This window comes from Poecilia reticulata, linkage group LG12 (genome assembly GCF_000633615.1).
Source record: "Poecilia reticulata strain Guanapo linkage group LG12, Guppy_female_1.0+MT, whole genome shotgun sequence".
Lineage (NCBI taxonomy): Eukaryota > Metazoa > Chordata > Actinopteri > Cyprinodontiformes > Poeciliidae > Poecilia > Poecilia reticulata.
Window position 1 is genome coordinate 8,243,727 of NC_024342.1, and position 17,840 is coordinate 8,261,566.

Below are 17,840 nucleotides of genomic sequence, written 5' to 3' on the forward strand. Positions count from 1 at the left end.
TCCTGTTGGAATAGAAAGTCAAGCAAACTTTTTTTATTATTACTTCTCCTCATAAAGGCACTAAGTGTAAAAGCAGGTCCACTTGTTTAATAGATTAAGAATTGTGCCATTGTCTGGAGCGACAGTTTTCTGACAAAAATGATGCTTTTCAGTCACCAAATGATAAATATAGCTCACCAGCAACACTGTCAACAGCATTGATCCAAATTACCACATGTCAACTTGTTTTGAAAAACGTCACTGTCATGAATTATCCGTCAACACCGGGCAATCATCCGCCTCGACTCGGGGAAACCTCTTCTTTTCAAACAAATGTTGGTGCTGCTTAATTTAGCAGCTGTGTAGACATTTGCTGTGATTATATTTCATCAACTCAGGTGGGGAAGTTTAAGATTACTTGAGCAACATTTTGAACAAAATGTATTTCTATAAGTAGATTTACTGTACCACGCTTCCTACTTGAGTAAAATATGTTGCATGGCTGACAAAATGTAGTCTCCACCAAAAGTAAAAAGTAATCAGTATAGTGACAAGTACAACTGTCTTGTATTTGGATCTTATGTGACCAACACAAAGAGAAACATATTTGGCCAATGGAAATAACACGACATGTTTTCAAAATGTGAAAAAAAGAAAAATCTAGAAAGTGCGGTGTCCCTTTTTCAGTTCAGAAAATAAATGTTAAACGCGTCTAAAGACGATTTCCCCCAGCTTTGGTCGCCGTCTTGTTGAATCAGACACTGAAGGCATCATCAAGTTCTGTGATTTCATTACTCAGAAATGAACTTAACCACAGACCGGATCTGTCGGGGGAACAAAGTTAGACTTATAACCGCGAGGATCCTCAGAGGAAGCGGGCCTTGTTATCGGGAGTCATTTTTCCAAGAGGAGGACGATAATTGTGTGCGGATGCGTGCGCTGGTGCTTGTCAAGGCTTTATTGTGGTGAAATCAGCTAGTCCTGTTTCTTTTTGCTTCCTTAGCCGCATCCCCCAGGCTTTGGCTCTTGTTCTTCCCCAGAGGCTTTCTATTTTCACAACAGTGAGCCTGTGAGCTGTAGATAAGTTCCTTGACAGACAGAACAACGGCGAACCAGAGGAGTCAGTGTCTCGTGAAGGAATAGCTTATGTCCCACGCACTTAGGTTAATGAGGTATAATGTGAATAATGGAGAGTAAAAGTGGCTTGAGGCCTTTTAGTGGGAAGTGATGCTGACTTGGAATTGGCTAAAAAAGGAAATTACGGGTGTTTTCTCATCTGATGGCCTGGTAGACTCGATTCGAGTGAGGCCCAAAGTTGTTAGATTTTCAGAAGGTGTAGTTTGCTTTCACGCTGCACTGTCATATTACCCAAAGTGAAAAAACATGTTCATCCCTCACCTGTACTGAGGGATCGACCCAAAGAGAACACTGAGAGCAACTTTCCTTTTTAGGATAGGCCTCAGATTTTGTAAGATTTCTCTTTTGTCTTTAGTAAAAGACCACAAGCCATTTCTCCCTTTAATGCTAGACTCTCGCCTTTGTTTTGGTTGCATTTACCAGGAATCTCATGACCTTTGGTTTGCTTCCTGTTTTTGGAGCAGTCTCCGGTCAGCTTGCATCCACATATGCATTCGAACCGTGCCAGAGTTCACTTTGATGGAACCAATATGTGGGTTTTTAGGCAGACCAGAGTTCACTCTTTTGGTCCACATTAGAGTTCAATTACACATTCATACCTACCCAAATTTACTGAACTTTCTGGACAAATTTAAATGAGCTATAGTTTAATAAAAGTGGACTAAGCATCGCTGGTGTGAATGCACCCTAAACCAATAACCAGTATTATTATTAACAGGGTTTTTCTCTCTTTTCTACTTGAAGGTATAAACAGATAATACCCAAACTTGACCCTCCTCCACCTTCCACAAACCGCAAGCGATCCAGCAGGACGTTCTCTCCGGGGTCAGAGGTCCCAGCTGTGCCCACGCCGGCGGCCCCGAGCCGCAGCAGCAGCCTCTCTTTCCCAGACATCACCCCCAGCTCCCTGTCGTCCACCGATTTCCATTCGCTCAGCAACGGCGAGAGCAGCTCCTCCTCGTCTTCGGCCAGCGAGGACTCGGGCGTCCGCTCCGAGACCAAGTCCCTGCTGTCGCCCCTTCGCGACGACGATGACCTTTTTGCTGACCGCGGGGCATTTTTGACAGCGTCCAGCAGCTGCGGAAGCCCCCTGGAGCAGCACGGCGGGGCGGTTGCTTCGTCCTCTGATTCATCGACCACGGAGTCGAACACTATGGCCTCGCGTTCTGACGGCTGTGATCAGCCGCTGTGCTTTTCATCTCCTATGAACGACACCTGCCTTCATATCAGTTTTTCGGAGGATGAGCTTCTGGAGAGCAGCCAGGAGGACACCAATACGGCCCAGCGGAGTTAGGATGACTTAAATGTTATTCAGTCGACATAAAAAAAAGAAATCCAGGATTTGCTTTCAGACCCGACTATGTTTGCACAGGGCGTCAATTTCAGGATCTTAAGTCGTTCCACTCACCTGTGACACAGTGCACGTGTTGCTAAAACGCTTGCTATTGTATCAGTAATTAGCCAATGAATAGATTTAGTATTTTTGTAATGAAATTTCTGATCTAATTTACTTTTTAGGGCCTAGAATGTTAAGCAGAGTACATGTAGCAATGTATTGCACTGTCGAAGTCGTACTGAATTCACTGTAGAATTCAACACTAACAAAGGAAACACATTTTATTTTTGCTAGCCGTCGACGTGGAGCCGTTATTTTGTACGATGTTTCACCTAGGTGCAAAGAAGTGGAAAAGGACGATCATTTGTAAAATTCACAGTTAAGACAAGAGCGGGGGACGGAGGTGATGTTGGGAAAAAGTTTCATCTCCTCAACTGCACCTGATAGGATGACGGACAGGAAGAAAGAAACAAGGAAGTCAGTGATTGGACAGAGGAGAGATAAAAGTCAGTCAGTTTAGTAGTTATGGTTGTTCTTGGGGCTATGGTTAGGCTCACATTCGCAGTTTCTTTTTTTGTCAATAGCAAGTGGAATTTGGTTATGTCGAGTCTAGAGATACGCTGGTATGAAACATTCATGCATGAGTAAAATACCACAGTATCATGATATTGAAACTTGATCTAAATGGTTTTTATATAAAACTAAAAGCAAATACTAGGAGTGTAGCAATACATACAAGTCTTAAAAGGAGACAACATGCGATATCAAAACTACGAAAAGCAAATTTCCATTTTTATGTTGTCGCAAGCAGCCGTGATTTCATAAACAATCAAAAATCATGAAAATGGTTGTTAAATTGTGAATTTAAAATAATAAATCTGAAACATGCCTTTTATTTTGCCAACAACAGCAGCTAACTTAGTTGGCTGCTGTCTTTTCAGTGTTTATAAATCCTTTATTGTGTTATCTGTCAGTCTGCCGTTTCTTTTTTTTTTTTTACAAGGTACCTGAAATGCTGCCAGATATGTGATGTAAAAGTGGTGGAGACGTCTCTGTTGTCCGACGGACGATGTCAGGGCAACAACTCAAGAACGACTTCCTTTTATACCTTAAAACAAGAATTCAAAGAGATTAAAGCTCTCACCTTCAAACCTGGACCTCATTGAGATAACGGTTTCATTTTTTAAAATATAAATCCAGCATGTTGATTATTACATATCTGCCATTTTTTATGCTTTTTAAATCACTAGGAGCTGATTAAATCTGCATCTTGCAGATGCTGGCGCAGATAAGATGGATAGAACAAAAACCCAGCCAAATTTATTTGTTTTGAATTTCTTACAGCACAGCACTAGCAATGTACCAATATGAAAATGAATGTCCGTAATGTTGCCATTACGGCCAATAACCAATATTTCTGAAAAAAAACAAACAATTTCCCTTGTAGTAGACCTACATAATGCAACGACACTTTATTATACTTCAGGTGTAACATTTCGTGGATTTTATACTCGGAAGTGTAAAAAATAATATCGCGGTAAAATTGGGTTGACTATTTTTCTTAGTGTGGGTTAAAGTAAAAAAAGTTTAAAAACTTCTGCAGCTCAGCAATAAACGGCTGAGAAGTTTATGCGTTCACTTTGCTGCTTTGCTATTCTTAACGACTTCACTGAAAGTACTCTGTTGTGAACTTTGATTAGTAGACGGAGAAACGCAATAAAAGGGGAGATGCGAGGCGAAGCAGCTGCGGAGGGATGGAGGCGATGGGTGCGGAAGTAAAATGTCCTGAAGGGAAACGTTTTACACCAAAAGATGAGGCTTTTCCCCAACATCACGTTCAGCAGGGAGTTTTACAAAACTAACATGGCTGAAAATAAAACACAATAAAGAGGTGTAGCTGAAAACTATGGCACTTTATTCTCTTTTTTTTGTCTCCATTATTTATTCTCAGGGAACCTTTAGGTTGGTCTGGGCTTTACATTACCCTGCACACGGAATGATAGAAAGGTTAATGTGCCGTGTATGACGCCTACGTTCACTGTACTGCTGAAATTACCTGTCTGTGCACGTACTTGATTCTGCAAGTCAGCTTTGTTGACAGTCTTCTATATAATTTCCTGTAACCGCAGTACATTGGACCCGCAGACGGAGCTGAAAGCACCAAGGAGCTTACGTATAGCAAAGTTTTAGAGAATTAGCTGAGTTAGCAGCAGAGAAGTCCTCCTCGGTTTGTTAACATTGGAATCGGATCTCCTTGTTTATAATTCTCCTAGTTTTCCACACAAGTCTCATTAAGGCTTTGTGTCACTTTTTTCAGAGGTGCTGTCTTCAAGCTTAGCGCTTCTCTCTGCCACGCGAAAGCCGAAAAGCATGCATTCACAGCACATGCCGTCACCGCCAGGCATTAAGACGAGGCTGAACGGCTTATTGCCCTCAGGGCCTCTGCGCAATGCACTCATTAGAAATTAGGCAAATAGGAATTCCCTTTGCTACGAGGTATTAAAGCTGTAATTTGTCCCAGAGCAGCTAGGATCTCAGAAGTTGAAAGCAGCATCTCTTGGCACAGCACGCATAAATTATGGATAGAGTTGCATGTTTTGTAGCAAGAAATGCACCAATCAATCTGCCAGAGATCAGAATTGACTACATTAAAGGCAATAATGAGCTCCCATTTCCAGTCTACTACTGCTGTGCAAAAGTATGTTTTCATGACGCTTAAAATGTTCAAACCATCCAACTAATTATATAACTGGAGTAAATACAAAATGAGGATTCCATTTATTAAAGGAGGCAAACATATTCACACCAGACTATGCGAGAAAACAAATGTCATCTTCAAATTTTGGTGACAACTGCAGTCGAGAATTTGAACACTGACGGCAGCTGAGAGAAGCAGAGACTTCAGGCTCTGGATGTTCTGTTGAGCGAGTTGTTGATGCACTGTTGGAGTCATGTTGGTCATTTAAGTTGGATAAATGACCAATTTATCCAATTTGCCCAATGATCATTGGATAAGTGATCCAATGATCATTTATCCAATGATCAAAAGGCAATATTTCACCTTCTGAGATCCTTTCATGTTGCCAAGCAGGATTTAAGTGTTTTTTTTTTTGTTTGTTTGTTTTTAAGACTCAGGCAGTAATTACCCCAACGTGAGGTGAGTGAAACTGAACCAATAAAGGTGGAAATCAGTTATTGCTGGTTTGACAAGGGAGAATTTATTCTCATATTCAGTTAGGTGATTTGGATACGTTGTTTCTCCGTAATACATAAAATCATTGTTAAAAAAAAAACATCTTATATTTGTTCATGTTATCTTTATCCATCCATTGAGCAGTGGTTTCCAAACCATTTCTGGGCCCCCCTATGACTTACAAATAGCTGTCTGGTTGAACGATGTGTGTGAGCGAAGGGGGTGGATTCTTAGAGTCTCCGTTAGAGACTCTAAGAAGTCTCTAACGCAGACTTCTTAGAGTCTCCGTTTCATCCAGACGGACAAGGAGGAGGAATCAACTTTTTGGGGGGCAAAATGACTCGTAGCTGAACAAAGACAACAATACCAGTAGCCTACAAGCTACTTGTTGACAAGCTTAAGGTGCTGTATTGATATTAGCTAGTCATCTTTAGCTAGCATTACCTGCATCCAACAGCTTTACTCAACTCAATCGGTTAATTTGGGGGAAAAACTATGAAAAGTTCTTTGCGTTTTGCTGCCATGATTCTAACAAACACCTGCGTAGCTCTGCACAGCAGCAGCAGGTCTCCTTCACTGCCGCACTGGTGTGTAAACCCAGTGTGAGCGTCGTAGCGCTCATATTGCGTTTAAAGGCGGCTCGGAAAAACAGGTTACGACATGTTGACAACGGATTAAACAGTTTCAACTGCTGATAAAAGTGAGAGGACACAGAAATGGGAAGTGCGGAAACCCCTACTGTATCAAATTGACAGAGGAATAAGAGTTGGCCATTCTAAGGTAAAAATCCAGCTTCCCGGGGCGCGCCCCACAGTTTGGGAACCTCCGGTCTAGAGTCTCTTATCCTTGCAGGGTTGTTGGGGTTTGGTGTCTGGCAGGAGACACCAGGGACAGATTGCCAGTCTATTGCAGGTCAACACAGACACACAGGAATAGCAACCATTCACACACACTCAAATCTAAAAGCGACAGGTTACTTTTTTTTTTTTGATGATTCAAAATATGTATTTGTGATGAAAAAGAATTCAGATTAGATCTGTACTATTTCGCAGCAGCTTGTAAACACAACACCGTATGAGGTACCTTATTTTGAGTTTAATAAAAAAAAGCTTAATTTTCTGTCAGATTCTAAACAGCTGTATGAAAAAAAATCTTTACATGTATTTTTTTTTTCTTTTTTACTTTTATGTCATAGTCCTTTAAAAAGCAAAATGTCATCAAAAAAAAAGGTCAAAATCTTCAACTCAGACCTAAGAGAACACTAGAAATCGGTAATGGCGAGGAAAAGCCTCGATGCATCTCTATTTATAACCACCAGTTCTCTCTTCGTGCCACCTTCCAACATGGTATTCCCCAGCCGGACAATCGATGATGCTGTCAGGCCGTCTCGCCTGCACTCTCTCCTCCTCCAGCGGTAGCTTGCCCGATCAATACCGGGACTGCTTTTTGATCTGCGATCAATGCGATGCAGCTCTTAAGAGCCACATGGCAGCTCCGGCTCTGAAACCTCGGCTCTGAGGTTTTACACAGACGCTTAAAACACAAGGCCGTCGCACTTTGTGCAGTCATTAATGCTGCAGAAGAGGCATTAGCCGCCTGTGTGAGCGGACCGGGGCGAGCCTGCCAGTGATCAAAGCTAATGCTAGGCCGGTGATCACGGGCGAACTCAACAAGCTTCTAACTGCTACCAGCAGGGCTGCAGATAAAGCAAACGGGGCTGACTTTATTGTTGCTTTTTACTTTAATTATTCAAGAATGCATGTGCTCTGAAATTACATTCTGTTACCTACATCAGAGGAATGTCAAGACTAAAGAACGTAAACAGGGTGTAGTTTTTTTAATGACCGGAAAAGGCCTTAATGGTCAGATAAAACGTTAATCCTTCACTTTTTTTATAGTGAAGGGTGAGATAAGCAGTAGTTACAATAAATTAATATAATACATAGCAAATTCAAAAGGTGCTATGCTTTAAGCTTAGGGGGTTTTTAAAATGTAATTTTGTGATTATTTAGAACTAGTCTGTTGCTACTTCCAGGCAAATTAACATTTAGAATAAGACCTTTATTTTGAAACCAACAAGTCCGGTTTAGTTCACCCTTGCCACTGTTATTTTTTCTGGACTTACATATTTGGTTTAACTACAGGTCTGCATAATAAATATATGGAAAAGTTCTATGTGTTTAAATGGCATTTCCATGTGGGTTTGGCTGCTAGATATCTCAGACTTTGATTAATTGTTTTTTGGGGTTTTTTTTATGTACATCTGTCAGCGTAGCAACATATGTACACATGTACATATGTTTTTATGTACATGGTTTTAAACAAAAATAGAAAAGTGAGCCGTGTAGTGTAAAGCCAATACTTGGAGACTGATTATTGATGAGGAACAGATGGAACTGAATATAGATCGACAGTCGGTCTAAGCAGCAGGAAAACTAGTTCAACAGACGACTGAGAACGTAACAAGAACATAACCAGAAACCAAACTAACCAGAAAGAGGAATTTACTAAAACAAAAACGCACAAATCAGAGGATTAAGCTTCTCCTACATCTTAAGTTTGTCTTCTATTTACATACACTTTTCCTGTCTACCTGTAGCCGAATGAGAGTGTCATAGATAATATTCTTAGCTGAATTTCTATCAGGCTTTTCCCCTGGCATCGTTGTGCTGCTGGGAACCTTTTGAAGTGACTTGAACGTAAAGCTGTATTTCTCATCTGACCCTGTAGCAGAAACAATAACCTCGGGTTCAAGATATTTCTTCTCACAGAAACGTTTCTTTTTGAGGTCAAGAGAAGAAGTAATAACGTTTCCTCCCTCTACTATTAGAACCCGATGGGGGGAAAAAGGTCATCTATGCCCTCCGAAAGCCACCCATCTCTCTCTGCTTGCTCTCCGATATTCGACACAGCTACACAATTTTCTACAATTTGCAGTGACTGAGACGGGGTGTTTCTTTCATGATGTTTTAGCAAACAGAGTCATCCAGGAAGGGTCAGAGCTGAAGAAGGTTAATTGAAGGGTACCATATCCATGCTGGCAAGTCATGCACCTTCCTGAGAAAATAAAAAAATGCTTCCAAAGTGGGCACATCAATCCTGTCCATCCTTCAACCAGCAACCCTCTCCCCACAGCATGATGCTTCTGCCATTGTGTTTCACCATGGGGATGACATGTTCAGGATAATGTGCAGAGTTAAATTAAGTTTTCTGGTATGTGGATCCAGAAGTTCAAATTCTCTTTAAGCTGATCCATAGCAACTTTTTATTTGCCTGTTTGTTGTACGCTTAACTTAACTTGACACCGACTTTCTTCTTGTCACTTTTCCATAAAGGCTAGTATTTATATTACAATTAAATAACACACAAGGAAACTTTTTACAACTCGAGAAGATCATTTTATTTATTAAGGGGTGTCAGAGGAAAGAGGGCTGACTTAAAAAAAATTGTGTGCTGCTTTGTGTTGCTTTTTCACACAATACCAAATCAAATAAAAAATAAAGTTTTTTTTTTTTTTACCAACTAACGGAAAACATGAAGAGTCAAGAAGTGACTCACACTTCTTGACTCTTCATCTTATTTATGTTGATGAAAAAGAAAAAAAGCAGGAAAACAGAACTTTTTTGTTGTTTCAAAACAAGTTTTTGTTGATGGTATTGTAGAGATCAAGCTCCTAGTTCAACACAGAGAAAATGCAACAACAAAAAACAAGAACATTTCTGAAGAAATTTAACCGGGGCCTGCCAGAGTGTGCCCGTCGGATGAAACCCAGCATTCTGATGCTAAAACCTAGCATCAATGCTAAAGAAAGCTGCAATGTGCTCAACAGCATGTGAAGAATCACAAGCATGTTGAGTAACATTGACTTACGCCATTCTGTATGTTAAAATTAGTGTACAAGCTAAAATTAGCCAAAATGTTAATATTAGCCTAAATGCTGGCAGTAGCATGTGGAGCATCACTAGCATGCTTTAATTTGACTTGCTCCATCCAGTATACTAAACATGTCTAATTAATTAGAAAATTAGCTAATAGCTAACTTTAGGGAAAAGAGTAATGCTAATGGGCAGCAGTGAAATGCTAATGTTTGTGCTAATGTTCACTAACCTGAGAAAAAAACATAATAAAGGCTAACATTATTGCACCGCCTAAGGCTTTTATTTTGAAACTTTCAGTAAGATTCATTTTAAATGGCCATACTAATCCCTAACAGTGTGTAACAGTGGTTTGGTTAATCCAGCTACATAATGCCCAAAACAGCAAGTAGTTATAAATACCAGCTCAGCCCTGTGGTATCTAAGAGTTCCACCATCATTGTAGTTCTTAACTGCCAACTCAGCCCTCTTCTGCCAACTCTGAAAATCAATCTCTTTCTGAAAAAAGCTGTCCAAAGTACAACTGCTTCCCATTCAGGAACCATGATGAGACGTTTTTAAAAACCATTTGAAGCTATGGGAAGGTTATTTGTCGTCTCCGATAGTACCGCGCATAGGCATAAATCCCGGAGGGGTGGGGGCTGGGGGGCGTCCGGACCTCCCCATTCTTAGAAAAGTCTAGAATTGTTCCCCCCAAAAAAATCATTGAAGAAACGTTTGCATTTAAAATCATTGAAGAAACGTTTGCATTTAACTAATATCAATATGAAAAGTTAAAAAACCCAAAACGAAATAAATAAGAATTAATTTTTAGGTTACCCCCCCCCCCCTACTGTTCTTAGAACAATGGTTCAGTCCGAAGTATAGGAACAGCAACAGTAGTCCTGCGAACGGCACAGGTTCCGTTAGAGCAGCTGAACTGAGGAGCTAGCTGTTAGTTGTAGCTCTGCATCACAAATAAAAACCCCTCCAGCAAGTTAATACTTGCGTCGAAAGACGTGTAAATATTTTATTTACTTTCACTGCTCAGTGGGGAGAAACACATTAACAATAAAAATCAGACTGCAGTTTATTTCATTACTTTGAATCATGATAAGCTGCCTTATTAGCAAAACTTACACTGCTTTCTAAGCAACATTTGAATTTTAGTTTTACTTCTCTGCAGTCTGCTTACTGAGAATAAAACATGCTTGATGTGCTTACTGGTCATTTTTGGTCGTACAGCTTGAATGTGGTTTAAAAACTTTTTAAACCACATTTTACGTTACATTTCAATGGAACTTCACTAACAAATTGCTATTAAATTTTCTTGTTTATGGTCCCCCCCAATAATGAGATGGGATTCACGCCCTTGGTACCACGATTCATATCTGTACCTCACTCACTGAAATTTTTAAGAAAAGGCTGAAAATGAATGGCTGAGAGCCTGAGTTTACCCCGTCACATGATTTTGCTCTAAAGCACCTTGACAGAAAACCGTCAGCCCTAGAGAAATTTTGAAAACATTTTATGGGAGCAGACGATGTCATGACCGACTTTCATAGCGATGGACCGATATCTGTAACGATTTCAAGATTATTTGGGGGTCAAAAGTCCACTCCATTTCTCACTCTAACGAAGGAGCAGTTGGTGTCAGTTACACTCTGCGTTTCGGCAGTTGGAAATTTAGCTCGTTTTTCACTAATTACGTCGCCATTTTTACTCGAAACCCCAATAAAAGTTATGAATCTCACCTCGACATCGAACCCCACGTTTTGATACCTTTTTTGTGGGTGGGCGGGCATGCAGCAGTACGAGCCTCATTAACAGTAACGGAACAAAAATAAACTAGAAAATTTCTGAAGAAATTTAAATGGAGCCTGCCAAAGTGCCTGTCGGTTGAACACAGCATTTGGATGCTAAAAATTAGCATCAATGCTAAAGTAAGCTACAATGTACTCATAGCATGTGGAGAGTCACGAGCATGTTGAGTAATATGGACTTACTCCGTTCAATATCTTAAAATTAGTGTATAATCTAAAATTTGCCAAAATGCTAATTGTTGTTCAAAAATCACAAGATTTCTTCTGCTCTTTTGGAATACTACTTAACTTACAATAAGTACTACTGTAGCACTACTTAATGTACTAAGGAACTAGATGGCATATGATATTCAGAAGACTAAATTCATCTACTCGAGCTGTTGTCAGTAATCAGTAAAAAACAATACAAAAGAATAACTGCTTTCAATACCATGTATTTTAAAGAAGAGAAAACTAAAGTGAACATCACAACACACAAAACATAGAACCCCAAAGGAAAAAAACAAAAGCAAAATATATACACAGCACAGTACTGCAGCAAATCTTCCATATAAATGTGTACAAAAGTCCTAAATTTCCCCACCAGTCAGCACAGTGTCTGACTGACACATTTGAAAAGTTCATGGTTTAATTGTCCAGATATTTGGTGTGAAAATGTCCATGTGCAGTTTGTTTCCAATGGAGAAGAGACGGATAATGGATTGTGTGTCTGTATGGTGAGATGGAGGGGGAAATAGTACAGACCATCAGCCTCCTATAGGACCAGTATGGAGTGTATTTCAGGTTCTCCTGGACCCAGCCAGTTGTCAAAAGCTCACCATCCTTTAACCCTAAAAGGGTCACCTGGCCTGTATTGAAATTAACAGGACCAGTGAATTACCAACCTGCTAGTTAACTAGACTTTTCTCAGTTATATAGAGAAATAATTCGAGTACTCGAATTCGAGTACTCAAATGCTGAATTCGAGTACTCATTCTTGGCTCATTCTTCTTGACCCAAGAATGAGTGAGCTTGGCTCACTGGGTATTCAGATCTTGATGATTTTTATATTGTGCGTTTTAAAAGTGCATAATAAACAAAGAGATGAACTAATTGTTTGTAAGTACAAACCTGTAGCTTCTTTGTCTCCAGCTCTCCCCCTCAAACCTGACTGGGAAAGCTGGAGCAGACCTGGATAACCACCTCAGGTGCATTGATTGGCTGAATGCACTGTTACCTACTGTCACTCTAACCAATGGAGCAACAAAGGCAGGATTAAGGGCAGTTTTTACCCTGGATTACACTACTCAACAAGAATTGTAAAGTTATGTTTTTTCTGAAAGGTGAAAGTTTTTCTTTTTTTGTCATTGGTGGTAAATATATTATAAAATACAAAAGCAAAAGTCTGATTTATACTACTATTTCGTCAGCAGTTCGTCACCAGAAAAAAGCAATCATCCAACACCAAATTAATTATTGTTAATAAAACATAAGCTCCTTTAAAATACTGTTGATCTGTTTAGACACAAGAAATTTAGTTGGTAAATTTTGCAAAAGTAAAAGTCAGATGTTTACTTTGTGGCACTTTGCCTCCAGAAAACATGTTCATCTCTTAGCAATCGATTAACAACAAATATTGTTATTGTTCAAAAAACATAAGATTTCTTCTGCTCTTTTCAAGTGCTACTTAACATAGCAATGCATAGGAAGCAAGGCAGTGCATTAGCATTAATTTTAGCATTAGCTTTAGCTAAGTGCTAATTAACAGTTGCTAATTAGTGCTATCATAAGCCTTAGCATTAGTTTTAGCATTAGCCTTAGCAGTGGATTAGAAGTAGCCTTTTCCCTAAAATAAGCTTTTAGCAGTTTTTCTTATTTATTAGACTTGTTTAGCACACTGAATTGAAGAAGTCAATGTAAGACAAGATGTTAGCGATACCTTACATGCCACTGTCTGTGTGCATTTGCAAATTGCAATCTTACTTTTTTATTATTCTTTTGGAGGAATGGCTTCTTCCTGAGTGGCCTTTCTGCTCATGTTTGTACAGGACATGTGCCACTGTGAGTAAAGCCTAGGGGTGGACATTTATCATATTGTTTATAATTTATTGTGAAAAATTCATCGTAAGAATTTTGAACAATTTTTGTCTCAATAATTTTCAGTTATTGATGGTAAAACCCCCTCCCACACAAAAGTAATAGTATTACTGGACATTATTTTTTTCTATTTTCACCACCGTGTTTTCCACGAGAGTGCCAATAAATATCAGTAAAAGTGAAAATATGATTAAATGCAGTTGCTGTGTTCAGCTTGATGATATATTCAAAATTTTTTGTTTAGTTAATGGCATCCTGAAGAAGCCTACTTCAAATAGAAATGGAGGGCTGGAGGACCTCGTATAAGGCCATTAATGAGTGTGTGCTAGAAAGAAACAGTTTTGTTCAGTTCAGATTTTTTTGTATGTCCAAAAGTTAGTGAGTGAGAGACAGAGGTAAAACAGACCAATTAGCCTAAACAGCTATTTTCCCGAATAGTCGAAAAAAACGGAGTGCCCAAGAAAAACTTTGCATCCATCCATCCATCCAATTGATAATTGTTACCTAATCCTGAGCAGTCAAGTGGAGCAAGTGGAACTGGTCATATTCTATGACCAGTTAAAAATTAAGACGACTAAGGAGACCGAAAATACAGAAACACTATGGCTGGAAGACATTGTATGAGGCTATTTAAGGAGTGTGTCCTAAAAAGAAACACATTAAGAATCTGAACTAGATAAGTTCATATTCTTCGTATCTCTAACAGTCAGTGAGTCAGTCTCAGTGAAACACAGAGGTAAAATTAAGAGATCAATTAACATAATCACTTATTTTCCCGAAGGGAAAACCAGAGCACCTGGAGAAAACCTATGCATTTAGTTTAGAGTGCGTCCATTTAAAGAGCGTCTTCAACAGTTAGTGAGCGAGAGACAAAGGTCAATTTAAAAGAGACCAATTAGAACTAATTACTTTAGACTATTTTTTTCTCAATTTCTGTGACAAAAACCCTCCTGCCTGCCGGTTTAAAAGGCGGACTTTCAGGCTTCCTTTTGCTAGGGGGTCTTGGTTTAAGCTGTTTTAAATTTTCTTGTGTTGTGAGGTTGTGTTCTTTAAACTCTGGTTCTGACTTGCCTTCACCCAAAGGCAGAAATCTTCGATTACGAACTGACTGTATTTTGGGTAGCTGAATTTTTTTTTCCCTGGATCGGTGGTAGAGGTCTGAATTGTTGATTGAAGATTTGTGTTTTGACTTTGCTTTTTTCCGTTGGTCCTTCCAAAGCCTTTTTGCTCTCTATGGAGTCCTTCAAATTCCCGTGTTTCATCTTCTCACTGATGTACAATTCTGTCACCTTGGTCGGCGACTTTAATGTGATTTTCTTCCCTCTGCCTGTTTTCGGTTAGAACCTTTATCTGAAAATTTAAGGATTCATTTTCTTTCTTCAGGTCTCTGCACTCAGATTTTGTGTGGTCCAAACTTTCTCTCACAGCCACAGCCTCTCTCTGCTGCTCCGCGAGTTTACTCACCTGCCGTTCTTTTCTCATCAGATGTTGTACTAATATCCTGTTTAGCTGTTTTTCCTCAGCTAATATGTTTTCCTCAGTTAAATCAATCCTTGCTTTAAACTCTTGCTCAGTTTTACCTATGGCTTCCTCCATTGGAATTTTTGAAAGTTTAAGAATTTCATTTTTCTTCTCTGCCTATTCTGCTCTCCTTGTGTGTTTATAATGCAATACAGGACTGAAAACATCCAGACCAGTGTAGGTGAAAGGTGGTGAACTGCTCAGCCGTTCCACCAACTAACCATATGCCAGCAGCTCGAATGGGACCTTCTATGAATGTCCGACCTTGATGCTCAACCTGTTCATGGTAGTGTCTGATAAGCAACGTGGACACATGGTGTTTTCCTAAAAGAATGACTGGATGCTTTTCTCTGTCGCTTAAATCAGAAAGTTTAAGCCTTCCTCCAATCCTTAGCAGGCCTTCGGAATCAACAGTCGATTTAGCTTAGTCAGTGGGCTAGACATTCTCCCTTTCAGAGAATGTCTAGCTCTTTAGAGAAGGAGGCTCGCTGCACAGCAAGAGCAATCGCTGTTGTGGCCTTTGACAACTCATCAATGGTGAAAGGTTTTGGACACCAATGCCAACCACTACATTCTGTGGTTCTTCTTTCCTTCTTAAATGAATCCTCAACATGAATGAGTGTTGTAACTGCTCTTTGTAAAGACTTCCAAGAAGAGAACTTTGTAAAGATCTGAGGATCCAGTTGGTTGACCTTTTGACTTGCAACACAGCTTGTTACTTGTGGTCGGATTTCCACATCAGAATTTGGATTGATGAGCTCAAAGGTCTCTTGCTGTTCAATGGTTGTCTGTGGTTTGCGGAAGAACGCTGGACCTGTGAGCCAGCTTATCTTAGTGAGCTTTGAGGCTTTTTTTTCTACAAGATGAGACGTTTAACAGCACGATTACGGTTGTTTTTAAGCTATTCCTTCACGACACCCCCTTACGCTACATCGCCAGTTCTTTTGATGATGTTCACTCCGAGACTCCAATAGTATCTGTTACCCAGTAACTAGCTCTCAGTGCAACCTCCACAACCCGTGTAATTGAATCCGAGGCCCATTTAATCTGTCCACTTCACATTATTTTACTCACTGCTTTTAACAAAGTGAGGAGGCACTAAAAACGATGCTCCATTAGAAGGGATAGGCTGGAAAGCAGAATGTTTATCCTCAAATTACTTGTGTGAAATTTATTTAAAACACAGCTGAAGGAAAACGAGAATTTAAAACCGAGTTGGCCCCTTTGTAATGGTGGGCTCTGATACTAGACAGTGAGATGTCTCATCTGGATGAAGCAGGCGGAAAAATACCTGTTTCAGCTTAGTTTTTGGCAGACTATGTTTGAAATTTGTGTTTCCTTGCTTTTGAATTTGCCTCTAGCTGAAGACCAAAAACTACTTTTGCAGTTCCACCTGGCTTCATCCACTAAAATGGGCGAATGGGTTAAATTAAAGAATGAATCATTTTAAAAAATGTAATTACCTTATAAGTTAAGTTGTTCTCTAACCTGTGTTGTACCAGTAGTTTGTAAAACGCAAAAAAAGAATTTGCTTTTGAAGCTGGTCAACATTTACAAGCAGATGTGTGTTGACTGAAGTCATCCAAAAGAGAGTCACTCATAAGTCCTCATCTTATCCAGCTAAGTGGTCAGTCTGCTGTGCTCAAAGCCCGTTGTAAAAACTATCCGCAGTTAGGCACAGCTGATATTATTGACGTTACAATGTCACTCGTGTTTTATTGTCAAAAGCAGGGGTCCCCAAACTTTTTCCTGTGAGAGCCACATAACTTTTCCCTTCTCTGGTGGGGGGCCGGAGTCAGTTTGTAACAGAAAAGGTGTGACGATTGCAGGAGTGCCTAAATGTCAAAATACATTGTTTTCCAGAAAGCACAATCAAATGGCATTCTCTGGGTTCTTCACAGAACAAGTCAGGAAATAAATAATAACATTATTAATGAAATATATAATAATCAAATAACCCTCTCTGGGTTCTTCACAGAAAAATCCAGGAAGGATTATAGTCTGTTTACAAACGGCTCATTCCGAACTATGAGCCGCACTGGACTGTAAGCCACAACCCCAAAGTTTTTTTTGTTGTGTTTTTTGCCAGTAAACATACACGCAGATATCTCTGCCACTCCAGGTTTTCCACAACGATGCAGCAGAGGGGCCCCGGACACCCAAAATTTGAGATCTAACAGGTCAATTAAATATCACATTTATTAGGGTTGAGAAAGGAAAAGTTGCCAAGCTTAGATTTAATTGAACTGATTACGGTAGTTTCCGAACGGTAACAGTAAAAGTGCTGATCCTTCGTGTCTGCTACTAGCTGTGCTAAATCAGAGATCCACCTTTTTATTACCGCGGACCGGTCAAGACTTGGAAATTTTGGTGGGGGCCGGGGTGTTAGAGGAGGAGGGGGGATGAACAGTCAGATAAGGCTTCTGCATGTTGGTGTTCCCACTAAATACTGAATGTGCCCTATTTGGGTTGTCTGGACACTTTTATCGCAGCCTTTGGGTTTTTTCCTGACTGGGAACAAGAATACGACCTGCTGAATGTGACAGGTAGCCAATCAGAAAGCGCGGTGACGTAAGAACAGAGGGGAATCCCAAACAGCTGACATATCGCGCAACTGAGAGTCCGGTGGATATCGGAGATGATATGTGGAAATGTTTATTATTAAATCTAAATCTAAAGGTCATTATTATGTTTATTCAGTTAAAAATGTTAACTATGAAAAAACATATTCACCTCCAAATCATAGTGCAGCAAATAGAGCGGCTGCTCCCGTCGTCTTTCATCCACCGCCTTTTCTTTTTGTTACGTCTTTTATCTCTTAAAATGACTCCACAAACTATCACTATTGCTTCTACATCGTCATCCGTGTTTGGTTATCCTAAATTCCCGCTATGTTGGAGGTTTTACTGGATTATCCTCTG

General features: G+C 39.9%; 1 protein-coding gene across 2 annotated transcripts in view; it reads left to right on the plus strand.

The window, feature by feature from the left end:
- The window catches only part of LOC103473406 (carboxyl-terminal PDZ ligand of neuronal nitric oxide synthase protein), a 53,379-nt gene extending 49,020 nt beyond the window's left edge, over window positions 1–4,359 (plus strand). The window contains exon 12 of one of the 2 annotated variants that reach the window (XR_001777173.1): window positions 1,861–1,949. Coding sequence is in view for 1 of the 2 variants with exons in the window: in XM_008423637.2 (XP_008421859.1) it covers window positions 1,861–2,410 (550 nt within the window). In the remaining variant the exon portion in view is untranslated. Of the gene's footprint in view, window positions 1–1,860 lie in introns of both variants that reach the window. The other variant, XM_008423637.2, reaches the window with a different exon arrangement.
- Window positions 4,360–17,840: the final 13,481 nt, after the last annotated feature.